The sequence below is a fragment of the Candoia aspera genome, chromosome 4, assembly GCF_035149785.1.
Source record: "Candoia aspera isolate rCanAsp1 chromosome 4, rCanAsp1.hap2, whole genome shotgun sequence".
Classification (NCBI taxonomy): Eukaryota; Metazoa; Chordata; class Lepidosauria; order Squamata; family Boidae; genus Candoia; species Candoia aspera.
In genome coordinates, this window is record NC_086156.1 from 99,018,017 (window position 1) to 99,037,123 (window position 19,107).

At 42.8% G+C, this 19,107-nt stretch overlaps 1 protein-coding gene across 1 annotated transcript in view; it reads right to left on the reverse strand.

Moving 5' to 3' along the window:
* The window catches only part of LOC134496772 (leukocyte immunoglobulin-like receptor subfamily B member 2), a 64,677-nt gene extending 50,464 nt beyond the window's left edge, over positions 1-14,213 (reverse strand). Inside the window, 3 exon segments of the mRNA XM_063302482.1 lie at positions 12,639-12,872; positions 13,912-13,947; positions 14,075-14,213. Of these exon segments, the coding sequence (XP_063158552.1) occupies positions 12,639-12,872; positions 13,912-13,947; positions 14,075-14,105 (301 nt within the window). The 5' untranslated portion in view covers positions 14,106-14,213.
* Positions 14,214-19,107: the final 4,894 nt, after the last annotated feature.

Sequence of the window (19,107 nt, forward strand, 5' to 3'; positions counted from 1 at the left end):
TGAGGTTGCACAAAATTGGCATTCTGCCATGCAACAGTAATTAGCATCCTTGAAAGAAAACAAAACATGGAAACTGGTAAATCTACCTCCCAATGAACGCTGTCTAGGTTGTAGGTGGGTTTTCAAACTGAAAAGGGATGCTAATGGCAAAATCCAAAAATATAAAGCAAGGTTAGTTGCAAAAGGGTTCACTCAAAGGAAAGATGTAGACTTTGACAAGACTTTTGCACCAGTTACTAAAGGTGAATCAATTAGATTATTGTTAAAAATTGCTGCACTCAAAGGAATGTCAGTTCACCACTATGACATTCAAACTGCATTTCTCTATGGTGCTTTAGACCACAAATTATACATGCAGCAACCCCCTGGCTATGAAAAAGGGGAGAATCTAGTCTGTGAACTGCAGAAGTCAATCTATGGGTTAAAACAAGTTGCTAGATCCTGGAACCAAAAATTCGATGAAAAACTGCAGAATTTTGGTTTTGAAAAAGGAAAAGCAGATCCATGTGTATATATGAAGAAAGACAAACAAGGCTGTATGTATCTGTGCATTTATGTTGATGATTTGCTGCTGTTCACACCAACAGAAAAGCAAAGGCTTGATTTTGAAGCCTGCATGAAAAGCCATTTCACATTAAAAAGCCTTGGAACTGTAACAAATAACCTAGGTTTGGAAATACACAGGAAGAAGGATGGTAGTTTTCTGTTAAACCAAAGGGGAAATAATGTTAAAATATTGTGAATGGAAAGACATACAGAGTTGTCAAAGAAAATTGGTTTGCATCTTCTTCTGTAGTATAAAAAGGGGAGCGTTAATATGTTTTCCACTACAGATTAAGGTTACTATGGCAACTAATCATTTTGGCAGGGTGAAGAGGTTGAATTTAATTGTCCTCTTTTCGGATGTTAATTTTTGCACCTGGGGAGAAGAACTTGCCTGGACTTTTTTTAGTTTCAGTTTCCCTTCTGTGTAGGCTTGCAGAGAATATGCAGCTGCGAGAAATCTCTCCTCTCAGCAAACAGCCTTTAAATATGTTTGTTTTCTGTAAATAAAATTATTTTTATAGAAATGCCTGGTGTGTGACTTTTCTGATCTCTCCTGGGCCAAAGGCTTTCCTAGCAATCCGCTAACAGGATTTGCATACTTCCTTTTCTAATCCCTTTTGGAAATTGCTTCTTAACTGCTTTTCAGCTATTAGGAACCTTTGGACTGACATATTTTATAGCATTGGGTGAGTTTCCTTCAATCCTTAGCAAAAGAAATTTTAAATACAAGTTTAAGGACTTTTAAAAAATCATTTTTTTTGGAATAAACAGCAAAAGAGTGATTCAAATGTTGATTTCGGAAAGTTACAAACAGACTAAGGGTCCCGATGGATATCAAATAAGTTTTTGGAATTAATTGTAAGAATCCTTCTCATGGCAAAATGCTGTTGTTTTGAATTCTGGATGGGACTTTGAAGGTTGGACAGTAGAGGGAACCAGAAGGAACTAAAGATTACAATTAAAGGAGAAGATCACTTGCATCTGATTTACTAATACAGAATGGAGCAAAATACTTTAACATTGGACATATTGAAGGATATTTGTGAACAATGGACCCAGAAGTTAATTTTAAGAATGTCTACCTCTATAGATAGACTATGTTTAAAAGGTGTTATAGAAGAGGAATACATTTTAATGGACAAGACTGAGACTGATCTGAATGTGGATTTATAAATGACAGGCTACAAGAATGATATGGAAAAAGATACTACACTGGTTATACAAATGAAACTGGCTGATGTCTTAATAATTAAAAGGGATATACAAGTAACAAACCAAAAGAGTTACCTGGATAACTTTCCAATATTGGATTTACAAAAGAGACTTGTTAAGGTTTTGAAGAATTTTGGGGGAAGGGACAAACTAAAAATGAAAAGAAATCAAGTTCTAGGACATTATTTGAAGGGATTAAAGATCAGGATTGTTAAGAGTAAAAGGAAGGAATATAAAGTTGGTTTATTTGATCAAGGTTAAAATAGGTATGCTGTTATCTCTGGTAACGCTTAATGGACTTTTGCTGACCAGGACTGAACAAGGAGGCTTTAAGGATTTCTTTATAGATAACAGATGAGATATAGGAAGAAGAGATCATTTATTGTATTTTAAGAGAAGGTGATAAGTCACTAAAATTGTTTACACTTGTGATGGGGAAGTCATTTTTTAAATATTTTTCTTTTTCTTTATTCTAGTCTTATTTTCTTTCTTTTCTTTTTCTTTCTTTTTTTATTTTTTTCTGCACTTTCTCCTTTCTCTTCTTTTCTTTTTTTAGTTCCTATTAGTTTGTATCTTTTTTAATTGTAATGTTTTATACACACACACACATATAAATATAAAACAGGGAGCAAACCCCACACTCACTTGCACTGATGATGCTACCTCATTGGGTAATGAATCGTCTGCAAGGAAACAACCAAGCTCAGAGAGCACCAAGGATTCTACTTGGTAGGCAGACATTCTTTCCCCACCTGCATGGTTTGGCAGATAAAGAGCTTCCCATCTCCAGGGGTAGAAGCGATGGATGCATGAATGTATTACACTGGTGTTGCCTCAGACTGATCCCAGACCCTTTGTTTCTGACTCTACACATGCTAGTCTTCACACCTACAGTATAAGTATCCTGCAAATGACCTTGGGTGCAATTCTTCCCATTTCTCATTCTGATTTCGTGAACCTTTGCTCATGGCATTAAAGCATCTCATCCTCTCATTGCCTCAAATGGATCTGAGTAAACTGATGGAGTTTTAAAGGTTAATAAAAGAACTCCAAGCAGCTAACAGCAATCTTGCAGAGTAGAAGCGTGAACCAAAAGAGAACTTGCACATTAAGCTTAACTACGTTCAGAAATAAATTCACTCTTCACACTGTAGTTAGATGTGAAGAAAAATAGAGATAGCTTACTTTATCAGCAGATCTGGATACAAGCAGATTCATAGCAGAAAGCACTTAGTCATCATTGGTTCTTGCAGACACTTTCTATGTGGAACAGAAAGTCTGTGTGCAAGCAAGATGGTAAAGGGGTGGGGCTGCAAACCTGCAGCCCTCCTGCTTGCAGGTCTGTCCACGAGGTAATGGAGACTGTTAAATCTCCAAGCCCAAGAAGGAGGAGGAAGAGGAAGTCAGGTGACCCACGTGACATCCCACAAGCACAATAGAGACACGCCTACCAGATAAACCCTCTTACTATGCTTGTGAGACAATGCTGAGTTGACCCCTGATAATTCCAACATAAACGCCCTCCATTTTTACTCATGCGTGTTACTCAGGGTATGGGGTTTGGAAGATAGGGGATTGGGGAATAGCAACCCAAACTCCTCACCTCTCACCTCCAGCTTCACAGGGTCACTTAAGTTTGACCACACAAAGGGTTTTTTTCTGAGCTGATAGCGACAGCTGTAGTTCCCTGCGTCTTCCAGCCTGACCCCAAGGATGGGAAACTCGGCCAAGGAACTCTCTGGTTTTGTCCTTTGGGATGCTATGAAGTCTGCTGACCTATAGAGGGAGAAGTTCAAGTCGTTCTCTGGCCCCTGGCAGTGGATGGCGACATTCCCATTAAGAATTTGCTGTCCCTTTGGTTCCACATGGATGGAAGGTTTGGAGGCCCTGGGATCTGACGGCAAGAACATATTAGATAAGGAGCGAAGGCATTGTAAGCACCAAATGACAAGCCTTAAAAATTGCAAGAACCTACAATTCCCACCTCTTTCAGATTTATGCAAAATCACTAGTAAGACTGAAGTAGCTGGTGAGGAATTTGCTGGATAGGAAAATAAAAACAGAGAAATAAAGAGCACTGAACAAGGAGCATTCCTGAACTTGAGGAACTCTTTTATCTTTAACCTAAGCAATCCATAATGATAAAAAACTCATCAATTCCACCCAAACATAATTTCTCAGTCTTTCTCTTCCCCTCAACCCCCTCAATCTTTCATAGCTTTGTTTTGTCATTTGTTCATTCTTTTTATATGACCAAACCACCTATTTCTTTCATAATGTTCACTCACTTTTACAGTCCACATTTTTCAGCACACATTCATTCATTCATTCATTCAAACTTATTTATTTATTTATTTAGTAAGTCCCCCCTTCCTTCATTCTTATTTATTTATTTATTTAGTCATTCATTAATTCATTCAATTTGTATGGCCACCCATCTTACCTAAGTGACTTTGGGCAGCTCACAACCATTAAAAACAACAACAGAAACAAACTTAAAACCAATATTTGATTGATTGATTCTGTGCCATCAAGCCGTTTTCAACTCCTAGCGACCACATAGATCGATTTTCTCCAAGATGATCTATCCCTGACCTGGTCTTTCATGTCTCCCAATGGTGCACTCATCATCTCTGTAACTGAGTCCATCCACCTTGCTGCTGGTCATCCTCTTCTTCTCTTTTCTTCCACCTTTCCCAGTGTTAGAGCCTTTTCAGAAGAGCTGGGTCCTTGCATAATGTGTCCAAAGTAGGATAATTTGAGCCTGGTCATATGGCCTCAAGTGAGAACTCTGGGTTGATTTGTTCAGTGATCCATCAGTTTGTTTTCTTGACTGTCCATGATATTCTCAGGAGTCTTCTCCAACACCAACATTCAAAAGCATCAATACTCTTCCTATCCTGCGTCTTTAAAGTCCAACTTTTGTTTCCATAGAGGCTCAAAGAGAATACCATGGCTTGTGTGATTCTGACCTTTGTAGGTATAAAAAGGCCTTTTCCAAGGCCTTTGTGGCCGCTCTACTAAGTGCTAGCCTGTGGTGTATTTCTTGACTGGTTGTTCCTTTACTGTACATGGTTGATTCTAAAAGGCAGAAGCTAAGTGATTTGGCCTACTGCAGTCTCACCTACCTGCTTTGGGGCTTGATAAAAGGTCTAATGCTCTAATGGTCTCACCTACAGCACCTGCTTGGTAAAACCCTGAATGAACTGAAGCAGAGGATTTGGGATTTAGATCTCCAGAATGACAGAGCCAAAGTTTCCCATCCATTTTACAGCACAATTGCTCCTTCTCCCTGGCCCAAATTGGGGCACTACTTATTAGGGCAACAACTGGTAGATATATTGTCTCCCACAAGAAAGCCGAACTATCCTGTTCCAGGCTTGTTGTTGTTGTTTATTCGTTTAGTTGCTTCCAACTCTTCATGACTTCATGGACCAGCCCACGCCAGAGCTTCCTGTCGGTCGTCAACACCCCCAGCTCCCCCAGGGATGGGTCCGTCACCTCTAGAATATCATCTATCCATCTTGCCCTTGGTCGGCCCCTCTTCCTTTTGCCCTCCACTCTCCCTAGCATCAGCATCTTCTCCAGGGTGTCCTGTCTTCTCATTATGTGGCCAAAGTATTTCAGTTTTGCCTTTAATACCATTCCCACATGTGAGCAGTCTGGCTTTATTTCCTGGAGGATGGACTGGTTTGATCTTCTTGCAGTCCAAGGCACTCTCAGAATTTTCCTCCAACACCACAGTTCAAAAGCATCTATCTGCCTTCTCTCAGCCTTCCTTATGGTCCAGCTCTCGCAGCCATATGTTACTACGGGGAACACCATTGCTTTAACTATGCGGACCTTTGTTGTCAGTGTGATGTCTCTGCTCTTAACTATTTTATCGAGATTTGTCATTGCTCTTCTCCCAAGGATTAAGCGTCTTCTGATTTCCTGACTGCAGTCAGCATCTGCAGTAATCTTCACACCTAGAAATACAAAGTCTTTCACTGCTTCTACATTTTCTCCCTCTATTTGCCAGTTATCAATCAAGCTGGTTGCCATAATCTTGTTTTTTTGAGGTTTAGCTGCAAGCCAGCTTTTGCACTTTCTTCTTTCACCTTCATCATAAGGCTCCTCAGTTCCTCTTCGCTTTCAGCCATCAAAGTGGTATCATCTGCGTATCTGAGATTGTTAAAGTTTCTTCCAGCGATTTTAACTCCAGTCTTGGATTCCTCAAGCCCAGCATGTCGCATGATGTGTTCTGCGTACAAGTTGAATAGGTAGGGTGAGAGGATACAGCCCTGCCGCACTCCTTTCCCAATCTTAAACCAGTCCGTTGTTCCATGGTCTGTTCTTACTGTTGCTACTTGGTCGTTATACAGATTCTTCAGGAGGCATACAAGATGGCTTGGTATCCCCATACCGCTAAGAACTTGCCACAATTTGTTCTGGTCCACACAGGCAAAGGCTTTAGAATAGTCAATAAAACAGAAATAGATGTTTTTCTGAAACTCCCTGGCTTTTTCCATTATCCAGCGGATATTGGCAATTTGGTCCCTAGTTCCTCTGCTGTTTCTAAACCCAGCTTGTACATCTGGCAATTCTCGCTCCATGAATTGCTGAAGTTTACCTTGCAGGATCTTGAGCATTGTCTTACTGGCATGTGAAATGAGTGCCACTGTTCGATAGTTTGAACATTCTTTAGTGTTTCCCTTTTTTGGTATGGGTATATAAGTTGATCTTTTCCAAACTGATGGCCATTCTTGTGTTTTCCAAATTTGCTGGCATATAGCATGCATTACCTTGACAGCATCATCTTGCAAGGTTTTGAACAGTTCAGCTGGGATGCCGTCGTCTCCTGCTGCCTTGTTATTAGCAATGCTTCTTAAGGCCCATTCAACCTCACTCTTCAGGATGTCTGGCTCTAGCTCACTGACCACACCGTCAAAGCTATTCCCGATATTGTTATCCTTCCTATACAGGTCTTCCGTATATTCTTGCCACCTTTTCTTGATCTCTTCTTCTTCTGTTAGGTCCTTGCCATCTTTGTTTTTGATCATACCCATTTTGGCCTGGAATTTACCTCTGATGTTTCTAATTTTCTGGAAGAGGTCTCTTGTCCTTCCTATTCTATTGTCTTCTTCCACTTCCGCACATTGCTTGTTTAAAAATAATTTCTTATCTCTTCTGGCTAACCTCTGGAATTGTGCATTTAATTGGGCATATCTCCCCCTATCACTGTTGCCTTTTGCTTTCCTTCTTTCTTGGGCTACTTCTAGTGTCTCAGCAGACAGCCATTTTGCCTTCTTGGTTTTCTCTTTCTTTGGGATGTATTTTGTTGCCACCTCCTGAACAATGTTGCGAACTTCTGTCCATAGTTCTTCCGGGACCCTATCTACTAAGTCCAGTCCCTTAAATCGATTCTTCACCTCCACTGCATATTCCTTAGGAATATTAGTGAGCTCATACCTAGCTGATCTGTGGCTCTTTCCTAATCTCTTTAGTCTGATCCTAAATTGTGCAAGAAGAAGTTCGTGATCGGAATTACAGTCAGCTCCAGGTCTTGTTTTTACCGACTGTATAGATGTGTGCCACCTTTGGCTGCAAAGGATGTAGTCAATCTGATTTTGGTGTTGTCCATCTCATGAAGTCCATGTATAAAGCCGTCTCTTAGGTTGTTGGAAGAGAGTGTTTGTTATGCAGAGTGAATTGTCTTGGCAAAATTCTATCAGCCTATGTCCTGCTTCGTTTTGTTCTCCCAGGCCATGCTTACCTGTAATTCCAGGTGTCATTTGACTGCCCACCTTGGCATTCCAGTCTCCCGTGATGAAAATAACATCTCTTTTAGGCGTGTTGTCCAGTAGGTGCTGCAGATCCTCATAGAACTGCTCTACTTCAGCTTCTTCGGCATCTGTGGTTGGGGCGTATATTTGGATCACTGTGATGTTAGATGGCTTGCCCTGAATTTGAATTGAGATCATTCTATCGTTTTTTGGATTGTATCCAAGCACTGCTTTAGCCACTTGACTATTAATTATGAAGGCTACTCCATTTCTTCTGTGGTCCTCTTGTCCACAGTAGTAGATCTGGTGGTCATTTGATGTGAAGTGGCCCATTCCAGTCCATTTCAGTTCACTGACGCCCAAAATGTCTATCTTTAATCTTGACATCTCACCAATAACCAGGCTAAGTTAAATAAATAACCATGTTCCAGGCTAAGCACACACAATACATGAAGAGGTAGTTGCAGACTTTTACTAGATGGGTTTTAAGCAAATAGCAAGCAGCAGAGGGAAATGTATGTGCGAACACACACAGGAGAAATCAAATCCCGAGTCCAGCAAACTGGCCTAAGAGATAGTCTAAACTCCAAGAAGCAGGCAGAAGAGTCATCAGGCAAAATCCAGGGTCCAAACGTCATAGCAAGATTGTCAGCTGGTCCAGGTTCAGAGTCACGGTCGCACGGGCTTGAGTCCAAAGGCAAGGCAAGTCTGGGTTTGCGAACAGGTGTTACCGACAAAGGCGGTCAAGCTCATAGCTCTTCTTAAATAAGAGCAGTCCCGGTGTGGCTCGTTTAGGAGGGCAGGGCTCCTTCCTAGTGAATAATCTCGCAGAATTCCTTTGCTCTGCTCTCTTTGCAGCCCTCCAAGCTCTTGTGTTGGGAAGGGGAGGTAATTCTGCGCCCTCATTTTCAGAGAGAGGTGGCAGCTGTCTCTGCTGGTGCTGGCCAGCCCCACCTCCTCTGCCTGCTCAGACGGCAGTCCACCTGGTGACTCTGGAGTTGACTGTTCATTATCTGTGGGCACTTCTGGAGCTGGCTGCTCATCGGTCTCTGCCTCTGAATCCCAGTCTGAGTCTACCACGACACTAACCTGTTTTTGTTCAGACTTGGAGGTAGAATCTGTCCCTCATGTGCTATTAAAATGACCCAGTAGCAATTGAAAATACTTCCTATTGCTAACAACTCACATTGCCATTGCAGCCTGGACGACAATATATTTCTCCTGGGTGACCGCTCTTCAGAAATCTCTAAGAAGGTTATGACAGTCTGGAATACCTGTTTATGACATTGTTCAAGAACCTGGGAGGCTTTACAGACAAGCTAGTGCTTAACAAAACAATCTGGGGTTTGTTTAGTTATTTATTTATAAATTTATTCACCGCCCATCTCCACCTTATGGGGGACCCTGGGCGGTTTACAATAAAATGCAGTTAAAATTCAAAACCATTTTGATATAATAATACAATAAAATAAAAATATAATAAAATCTTTTATCTCCCCCCCACCCCCACTCCAAACAAAGATATGTTCTGGAGGGCTGTTGGAGGAGTAGGCTTATTCTTCTTATCTCCCTCCTCATGCCAGTCAGAAATAAAAACCAAGCCAGTTAAACATCGGTATAACTCAAACTAAACTCTGATCTTCTTCGTGTGAGGGAGAAAATCAAAATATGTCACTTAACTCCTCAGAATAACAATGGTCTTGCGCGTTGCCACTACAAGCTATAGCTGTTAGAAGCCATCTGATTCCTCCCTCATGTTACTGTTAGCTCTTAATTGTTTTAGGATTTTCTCACAATGTTTAAACTTCCTTTTTATAGTTATTGTGTTGTTGGTCTTTTTCTTGTGTTTGCTCTTGGACCGTAAATAAATTTTGAATTAGGACACTTAATCCTATTTTCAGAATTTGATGTGCTTGGCAAAAGGGTCATGGACATGATTTGTTAAAATTAGTATCTCTGTTGCAGTAAAAACATGCAGCCATCTGCACATACAAGGTAAGCACAAAACAAGTGAAACTCTGAAATGTTTATGTTCCAGGATTTAAACTCTTCACTTTATCCTCCTGCCTTTCTGAATCAATGGAAATCTGGCCATTTTCTGATGGCCATGGAAGGCATCTGATCTGTGTTAACATAACAGTTCTTTTGAGTCTGGGAACTGCTGGTTCCAGTCTCACCAGTTTCATTCCTCATAACAAATTCTAGTCTGTTTGCAATGGATCAAGCTGAAGTATTTATTTGATCTCATCTGTTAAGACCATTAACCATATTTGAAGAATAGTTTGCATCTACTTTATTTAAAAGCCAGGGATGCAAAAAAAGGGGGCAGAGTTTCAGCTGCACAGACAGGGCTTCCATCTTGACTTTTAACCTCCCCTTCCTCCTGTGGATGTCCCAAGGGTAGGTGCAGAATAAAGCCAGTCTATAGCATACAAGAGAGCCAGTTTGGTGTGGTGGTTAAGGCACCAGACTAGAAACCAAGAGTCTGGGAGTTCTAGTCCCACTTTAGGCAAGAAGCCAACTCAGCCCTAGGAAGAAGGTAACGGCAAACCACTTCTGAAAATCTTGCAAAAACAGGAATACAAATGCTTTTGGTGTTTGCTTGTTTGCTACCAAAGCCTTCATTCTGCAGCATGGTCTGTTGCACTACAACGAGGGGAGCATCACCCTATGATTATGACTTCTGTATATTCTTTGATTTGCAGGAGAGCAATAAAAAGTTTATTGAGTCACAGATAAGAGATGGATGAAAAAGAGAATTCAAGTGTTAATATTATTTGTATACTATATACAGAAAATATAAAAACACAGAACTCTCTTTTGTGAAAGAACTATGAAAAAAAAATGAATTTTGTCCTTACCTGTTATATTGATGTATATTCTGTTACTGAACTTTGAGTATTGGTCAACAGGGCCTTGGTAAAATTGATAGTCACAAAAATAAATCCCTCCGTCTGATTCTCTGGCACTGGGATTAAAGAATTCAGCCATTTTCGTTGTGGATTGGGTTTCTGGTTGGTTTGAAGCCCCTTTTTTGATGAGGCTAAATACTGCGTATTGGTCATATTCGTTTGTGCACTGGATGGTGAATTTTTTTCCTAGGACAACCATGTCACTGGGGATCACCAAAATGGAGGGGCTGGAATAAACTTGTTCTGAATGAGGAAAAAAAAATGTGAGATTTTAATATTGCAGATTTTTGCATTTCCAAGAGGAAACAAACAATTATGGTCAGGTCAAAACCCACCTAGGGTGGGAGGCAGAGAATCAAGATAGCAGCTGTGACCAGGAGGTGATCAAAGCCAGTCCCTTTTTTACCTGTATTGAGCATGAGCTGAATGTAGAAAAGGATCAAGTCTTCAATCATATGGTGGTAGCTGCCATCTTGCCTTAATGATCCCACCCCCCTCCTGTAGATACACTGGAGACTGCAACCGTTTCCAAAGACTTTGATTCAGGCAAGTGCATAAAATTAGCACCTTCTCGATCTTTTAAAATCCTTTTTGCTGTCAGTCACATAGAATGGATGGTGATCAAGAACTGAAGGGCCACTTGAATCTTGCCCAGCGACTCCCTCCTTTCTCTGCAGAAGAAGAGGGAAAAACGGGACCACGTCTGCTAGCCTGTACAGGACTTGGTCTCCTGAAGGCTTATCTGATCTAACCATGGCATACCTAATCATTCCTTGACAGCAACAATGCCTCCTTTGTCCTCATGATAACTGACTTCAGCTCATCCCCAGCTGGTGAGAGCTGTAAGTCACCTCTTGCAATATTAAGGTAACTTTTTCCCCACTTCTTCTGCCATGGACAGCCTGCAAAGAAGTAAAGTCAGTTTGGCTTTATTGCCCACTGTCCTTGGAGGACAGTCAAACAACTGGGAACAAGAGCAATAGGGCAGGTTAGATATCAGCAAGAGGACAGCCAATTCACGTCAGGAAAATTTCCTGCTGGCTTAAAGACAACCTAAAACTATACTACATTTCTTTAAACTTGCAGGGATGACCCAAGTCTATGCAATTTTTTGTCTTCTTAACTTTTTTGGGGGGTGGAGGAAGAGATGCAGCCATCATAGAAAATCCTCCAAATCCTCCCAGTTTAACTTATTTATTGATGCTGATGGCTAAGTTGGCTCCTTGGTTTCAGTGGTTTTGTTCTAAGATTGGCAGAATTCGACCTGGAGGCATGGTCTCTCCCTGCAATTTGAAGCACCAGAATCCAGGATTTTAAGCATGGTCCCACAGGATTCTATGATTATTAAACCTGCTGTAGAAATGAAAAGATATTGCCAAATATCCAGGTATTGCCAAAGCTTTGGCTAATCAGCAGATACTTTCTGCTTTTCAGTCTCACAGGCATAATAACACCTCTTCCATCCAGGAATCAGCCCTGGAGTAAATCTCTGTGGACAAGGTTTTTTGAGCTTCCTGCTCCAATACTTTTTGAATAAAGCATGAAGAAGGTCAGTTTATTCAGACTAAATTACTACTGTCCAGTTGGCCACCCTGCAAAAGACCCCTGAGCAGATCTCTGAACTGTCCACACAATAAGGTTAGTGAAAAGAACTAATCTGCACTGATAACTACAAATATCATAATTAATTAACCTAAAGACGAACAATAAATCAACAAAGAAATACATGGCAAACCATAAGGTTTACTCCTGTGACTACAAGTATTCTATTTCCCCTTTAATTGTATGGAAAACATGTGTTCTGCCTTGATTCTGAAATTTGGAGGGCATTATTTCTGAGTTCCCCCTACATGGAGGTGTTGGGGTGGTTGGAAAGAAGAGGAGGAGCAGACGAATTACAGCCCAAGGGGGGATATTAGCTGATAAAGGGCAGACACCCAGCCTGCTGAGTTTGGCTGCACACGAAGTGTTCTGGTTTGGACTGATCACTCGTGAACTCTGCAGGAATCAGCCTTGGTGAGAGAAGGGCTATTTCCATCTCTCCTGCATTTTGGAGCATGCAGATCTTCAATTCCCTTCATAGCTGTAGGAAATAAGCAGTTTAGTCTCATTGAGGAAAACAGCATGGAAAGGCCCTTACCTCGTACAGAGATATAAGCTGTTCTGCTGGGGTATGACCGAGTTGAAGGTGTGTCGAATGTACAAGCGTATTCCCCTGAATTTGGTATTTGGGCATTGACAATATGAAATTCAGCCTCATTGCTGTCTGTACGAATGGTGTCGTAGGTATTTCTTTGTTTCCACAGAGTGAAAGTTATTGTTATTCTTTGGTGCCATTCCTTCTTGCAACTGATGCTCACGTTCTCTCCAGTGGCAATCACATTGCTGGGATTCACTGAGATGGAAGGTGCGGAATGATACTGGGAATGATACTGTCCTGGATAAGAGGAGAACTAGAGAGAGGTTACAAGATGGACAACCCACAAGCAGTTGTTTCTCTGTGTACATTGGGAGAGACTGGTAGGTTATACATTTAGCCATCATTAAACAACATTTAATGCGCTGTGCTATCTATGGAATTGTGCAAAATATGAAAGAGCCACAATATTTCCCTTGCTCAGTGACTCACTCTCACATGAGTTGCCGCAGATTGAGAGAGAGAACAGCTGCACTGGTGCAAGATAAGGTAGTTGCCAGGAGAGAAGGACAATTTAGGGCCCCCCTGCTTCCAGGAGTAAAACCCAACAGACCGGGGGATGATTTTCTCACACTTTGGAATGGAGAGTGTCTTCCATCTTGGTTTTGGGGGCGCAGGGCACAGTATGAAGACAGCCCTCTCTCCTCCAACACCCGGCTTTGGCTTCAGGCTTTGGCCTCCTGAGGAAAATGCTCCACTCAGCCAAATCTTAGGACAAGTAGCTCCGGAGAAGTAACAAGTCTTAGGACAAGTTGTGAGTAGTGAGTTTTGGAAATGGAGGTGGGTGACAGAAACACCCAGAGTTCTCCCTTTAAGGAGCTCAGCTCTCCTCATCGCGCTCCGTTCCTGCAGTTCCCCGGTTGCCCCCTTGCATAAACCAAGAGGCAGGAAACAGACATGAGCCCATTGAGAGATATAAAGCTGCCCACTCAGGGGAGGGGCTTCAGCGCTTTTGTTACCCTTCACCCTGAGCAGGTCCTTCTCCCTTCCTGTCGGCAAAAGCAGAAACAACGAGAGCCCGGCATCGGACCTCATCGGAAAACAGTTATTTATTCACTTAGTTGCTGTATGATCATAGACCAAGAGACAGAATTCAGTAGGACACTGGGGGAGCTGTGTGTTGTACAGCAGGAGGTGAGAAACCCGGGGCTTGCTATAAATTATAAAAGATATCTAGCTGTCCTGCTGGGATAAGAAGAACGGATTTGCTCTGGGGAGGCCGTGAGATGTAATTCCCATTTTGCATACATCCAAAGGTTGGGTCTCTAATGGTACTCACCTTCAGCCATCCACCTCTGCCTGGTCAGCCACCATCCTGAAAAAAGGAAAAAGGATTCTATTAGTGTCAAAATATCTCAGCAGCAGGAACCGATCCTGGGTCTTTGATCCTGGCAACACGCCACCAATACCCACCGCTCCCACCTGTTACCAGCAATACCGACCCAGGGGGAACAGGCTGAGAAGGAGCCTCATGTTGGGATTTTTGTGGGCAGCAGCTCTTCTAGCTTCCTAGCTCCTCTGCCTTGCCCTGCCCTGGTGCCCAAATGCACCTCTCGGTTTGGGGCTGCGATCTCTGAAATGCCACAGGGGTCTGTGGAGGAGATCTTCCCCTGCACGAAATGCCGCTTCACTCAGACAACAGCCTCCTCCTTCTGCCTGATAATCCTCCAAAACCTCGGCAACAGTTGTGAAAGAGAAAGAAGGAAATAGAGGAAGTTACCCTGTGTGAACATGGGTGTGTTGAAATGGGGGAACTGAAGCATCATCTGCAGAAGATCCAGAGCTCTCAGGCTCTCCAACGTGCCCTCGGAAGTGGGGGGGAAATAAAAACTGGAACTGGAATATCAAGTTTTCCTCTCATTGCCAGCAGTTGGAAGAAAATGGCAAGAAAGAATACCACAAAAAGAGCTGCTTAATGCAGGCAACGGCCTCCTCATTCTGCCTGATAAACAGTCCTCTCAAATTTCAGAAAGAGCTGAAAGAAAAAGAAGAAGATGGAGGAAGTGTCTCTGGGTGAACATGGGTGTGTGAAATGGAGCTGCTGAAGCCGTGGATGGGGGAAATCCAGAGCTTTTAAGCTCCACAACACGCTCTTGGGATTGGAGAATGAAATCTAAGCCCGTCCTGTCATTGGAATACCTAGTTTTCCTCCTATGGCCACGAGGTGGAAGGAAACGGTAAAAAAGAAGAAAAGAAATCGTATACTTCCTTGTCGGCTGAGATCAGACAGGGAAAGCAAAAATAGACCAATGGGAGGACTCTTTCCTTTAGTCCCCTCACCTTAATAAAAGAGTTTACAAAGATATAGCAACTGCTTGTGATGGATCGTTATATATTTTGTTTGTTGTATATCCCAGTGAACTTCAGGTTCTTAAAATATCTAAAAATGGAACTTCAAAGTACATCCGGGGTGGCTCCTCTGCCCTGGGACCCCCTGCCTCCTGGGATACAGTCCTGGTCTTTGACAAGGAGCAGAAGACCTTTTCCTTCCGCAGAGCCTTTGGGTTTGATGGGGGAAAAGCTGCTAATCGGTTGGATGTGATCTTTTGGCACTTTTAACTGTATGATTAATTCTGTTGCTTTGATGGTCAACTGCTGTGAGTCTTTGGAAGTAAATCTTACTTGTTCCTTGCTGTTAGGCCCTAATACTACCAGGAGAGTCCACATGAGCCAGTGCGAATTAAGCAGGACATTCCTTGTGTTATACGTACACGTCAATATTGTTCTGAACATACTAGGTTCTGTAAATTATATTTTCACTTGTTTGTATATATTAGCTCACACTATTCTATTTGTAGAAGTATTTAGTGTTTAGTATGTTTAGTGTTTAGAATAAACTCCCTCCTTTGTTTAAGGGCTGGTTGTGTGTGGGTCTGCATCAGCTCCTATCCTGACCTTCCCTCCAACATGATCTTTCCTCGGAAATAGACAGTATAAAAATATGCATCAATAAATGAATTAGGAGAAGCACTCTGCCACATTTTCAATCATGGTTCAACGTGCAATGTTAAAACATTAGCTTGGATCTTAGTCTGGATCCTTCCCTTGAGGAGAAGACAGCTTCATGCAAGAGAAGGGGCATTCTTTTTGCCTCCCTGCAGCCCTGATCTGCCAATCTAATTCCAGAATGAGGAAATCCTTGGGAATATTATGGGATATAGTATGATGGAAGGAGAATGGGGAGAACTTTGTACTGTGAAAGCAACCTCTAACATCCAATCCATTTCTCTCTCTCTGATTGCTTGTTCTTATAGAACTAAAATGAGGTGATGATCTGTACCCAAAAAGAAGCACTGAGAAGGGACAGGAACAGCATCTTTTGTGAGAGTAGCTGTCATAATAGCTGGGTCCACCTTAGACAGAATCAATATAATGTGGACCTGATATAGTCTATTTATTTAATTTTGTTTATTTTTATCCCACCTTTATTATTTTTATAAATAACTCAAGGCGGTGAACAACAACCCTGTGAGGTGGGTTGGGCTGAGAGAGAGGGAGCGGCCCAAGGTCACCCAGCCGGCTTTCATGCCTAAGGCGGTACTAGAAATACCACGCCTGATTGGCTCTTGGGCTGAGAGAGAGGGAGCGGCCCAAGGTCACCCAGTCGGCTTTCATGCTTGAAGCCGGACTAGAACTCTCAGTCTCCTGGTTCCTAGCCTGTTGCCTTAACCACTAGACCAAACTGGCTCTACGACCACAATATGCTGACCATCTGTTGCAAAGGAGGACAGCAACACAGTCAAGGGTTGGGACTGGATCATGTACCCTAAACTGGAAACCTGAACAGCAGATCTCCAAACGATGCCCTGGCACAAACTATTTTCCCTCTTTTTAATACATTGTAAACAACTAAGCCTTTCCAGCAGCTGGCCCCAATCAACCGATTTCAAGTCCTTTTGAAACATTAAATAGGATCAGATTTAATTAGGATTTGGACAGGAAAGTAGTTCTTTGTGCAGAATTAAAAAACGGGATCTCTACGGTTCTTGGCACAAATATCTATTTTTTCCTGCCTTTTGGAAATTTCAGGCTCCAGTTTGTTAGCATGCAAATGTCTGCCCTCATTAAGGATGCTTCCTCATGGCTGGGTCCACATGCATTCCTGAGTTGGCTGAGAAAGGAGGTAACCCTAATAGTCCCCAGACCTGAGCTTTGCTGTGCCTCAGCAATGAGGCCGATGAGCGGGCTGTCCGTACATGGAAAAAAAGGTCGTAAAATTGGGTGTGACTTAGCTAACGGTCCCAGTTGTGGTAGTAAGTCGAGGACTTTCTGAAAATGTATTTCTGTCTTGAAAATTCCTGCAGAATTCATGAAAATTTCCATTTCCATTTCCCGTTCCCTCACTGCCTTCAGCTGTGAATTAGATCCTCAACTTTAATTTAGATAATCAACGATTTGTATCTTCTTTGGGAAGTGGCATCCTTACTCTAACAGAGAATGCAGCCTCTCACACATCTGGGCTGCTCTGCTAAGCTACGTAAAGCTTAAGGAACTGAGAGCAGGACATTTTCTGCTCTCTCCCTCCCTGAACGAAGGGGCTGGGGGGAATTTTCATGGTAAAAGCCTGGATGGTGTCAGCCCCTGGAACAGGCTCTTCCCAGGAGGGTGTTAACAACAGGGAAAGGGGGAGAAGGACCTGACGGAGGGAGCTGAGGGACCAACCCACCACTCCTCACTAAATGCCACAGAAAGGTATCAGCCGTTTCCATATCAGTATGATTATTAATAATAATGCTCTAATTCTAATCCTCACCTTTATTGTTTTCCTTCCTTCATTCCTGCAGCTAGCAGTGGGAGGAAAACTATTCCAGCTCCAGGACTGGCATAGAGTTTTTCCCATTCCAGGTGCCTGTTTGGGGACCGTAAAAGCTGTGCATCTTTCACATCCAAGGTTTCCACCACTCTTTTCACATGCCCATTTTCAGGAACGATCGCTTCTTCAGTTAACAATTAGGCAGAATAAGTCATTTCTGTGCAGGTACTCTGGTGGCAAGTCAGCAGAGCAGTTGTCTTGACATTCTTTCTTTGTGATAGCAACTAGTTCCCATTTCTATCTATCTATCTGTCCTCTATCCATCCATCTATCCATTATCCACCCACCCATTCATCCATCTTGTTTCTGGAATGATGAGACAAATCAGTGGCCACTGGTTTCTTCTTGCAATTTACTCCTATTTTTCTCTGGCATTGCGGAATGATTTCTGCATCTCTCCATTTTACAGCTGGTTTATCTCTAGAGATCAGCATTTGTATGGGCAGAGTTGTTTGGGTTTCACTTGCTCTAGTGGTGATCATGGCTGAACCCGTGGACAGCCGGAAGGAAAGAGAGTCACGAGACCCTCTTTGTCTTCAAGCCATGACAACTGGAGTCAGGGTCACCGGCTTTTTGAGCATCTCAGGCCCTATGGTTTTCTCTGCTGTGGCATCCAGTCCCTTCACGCATAATGTGAAGACTCACTTCCAAATCTGGCAGTGCCACACCAAACGGACCTTCATGAAACTCATGTTGTCCTAGTTTGACCTGCTGCACACGGGTGCAGTTGCTTCTGGCTTGTTATCCTGAGGCTACAAGTTGTGCACTTCCTTGTCACGTGCATGGGTGCTTTCACCCCCTTTCCCACCACACCTCCTATGGCCCCTGCTGTTGTCCTTTTCTTCCTCCATGCTGCCATCATGGCTCTGATGCTCCTGTGTTCTGCTCTAAGGTCCGGGAAACTTTGCATCAGTGATGAACTGACCGTTCAGCTTTGTAGAAACACAGTAGTAACAGTGGTAGTAGTACTCAAAAGTAGTAACATTCCTATATTGCAGTTTAAAGATGTTTAAAAAATAAAGGGCCATGAAACAAGATTTGTACTATTGGGAACAGGAAGCGGGAAAGGAAGGTGAGCACCTGCCAGCCTGGGTAGAAACCCCAAAGGGTGTCCACAGAGAGATGAAAGAGTTGAATGGAGCATGAGCTTCTGGGCTTCCAGAGGGTAGTTCACTAATTAATGGGCCAGCATTGGCTCAATTGCAAGATTATTAGGAGAGAGGAACAGCAGAGAACATAACATCCCGGGATGAAATTGCTGCCCGGGGCAGTGGCCAGCCACTGGAGGGGAGGGGGCACGTCAAGCACGGTGGCCAATCGGATCTGGAGCCGCTACTGCAACCCAGCAAAGGGCTGGAGGCTTAAGGCTGCTCAGGTCAGAAAACAGCAGTTTTGAATCCAAGCTGGAAAGCCCTGTGTGGGATACATTTGCCAAGGGTTGGGAATGGGAGAAGGACAAGATCATCTGCTCCTGACTCAGGAACTGGTGACCGGCCTGCACTGGTGATAGGGAAGCAGAACGTGTGGATCTGCCCTAACAGCCCTCTTTTATCTCTCCTAAGGGAAGTCTTCCTGTGAGAAACTAAGCTAACTCCTTCTCTCAGGTTCTGCTCATCAGGTCACTAAAACAGAAGTATAGTTTGGGTGGCTGGCCTTCATGCC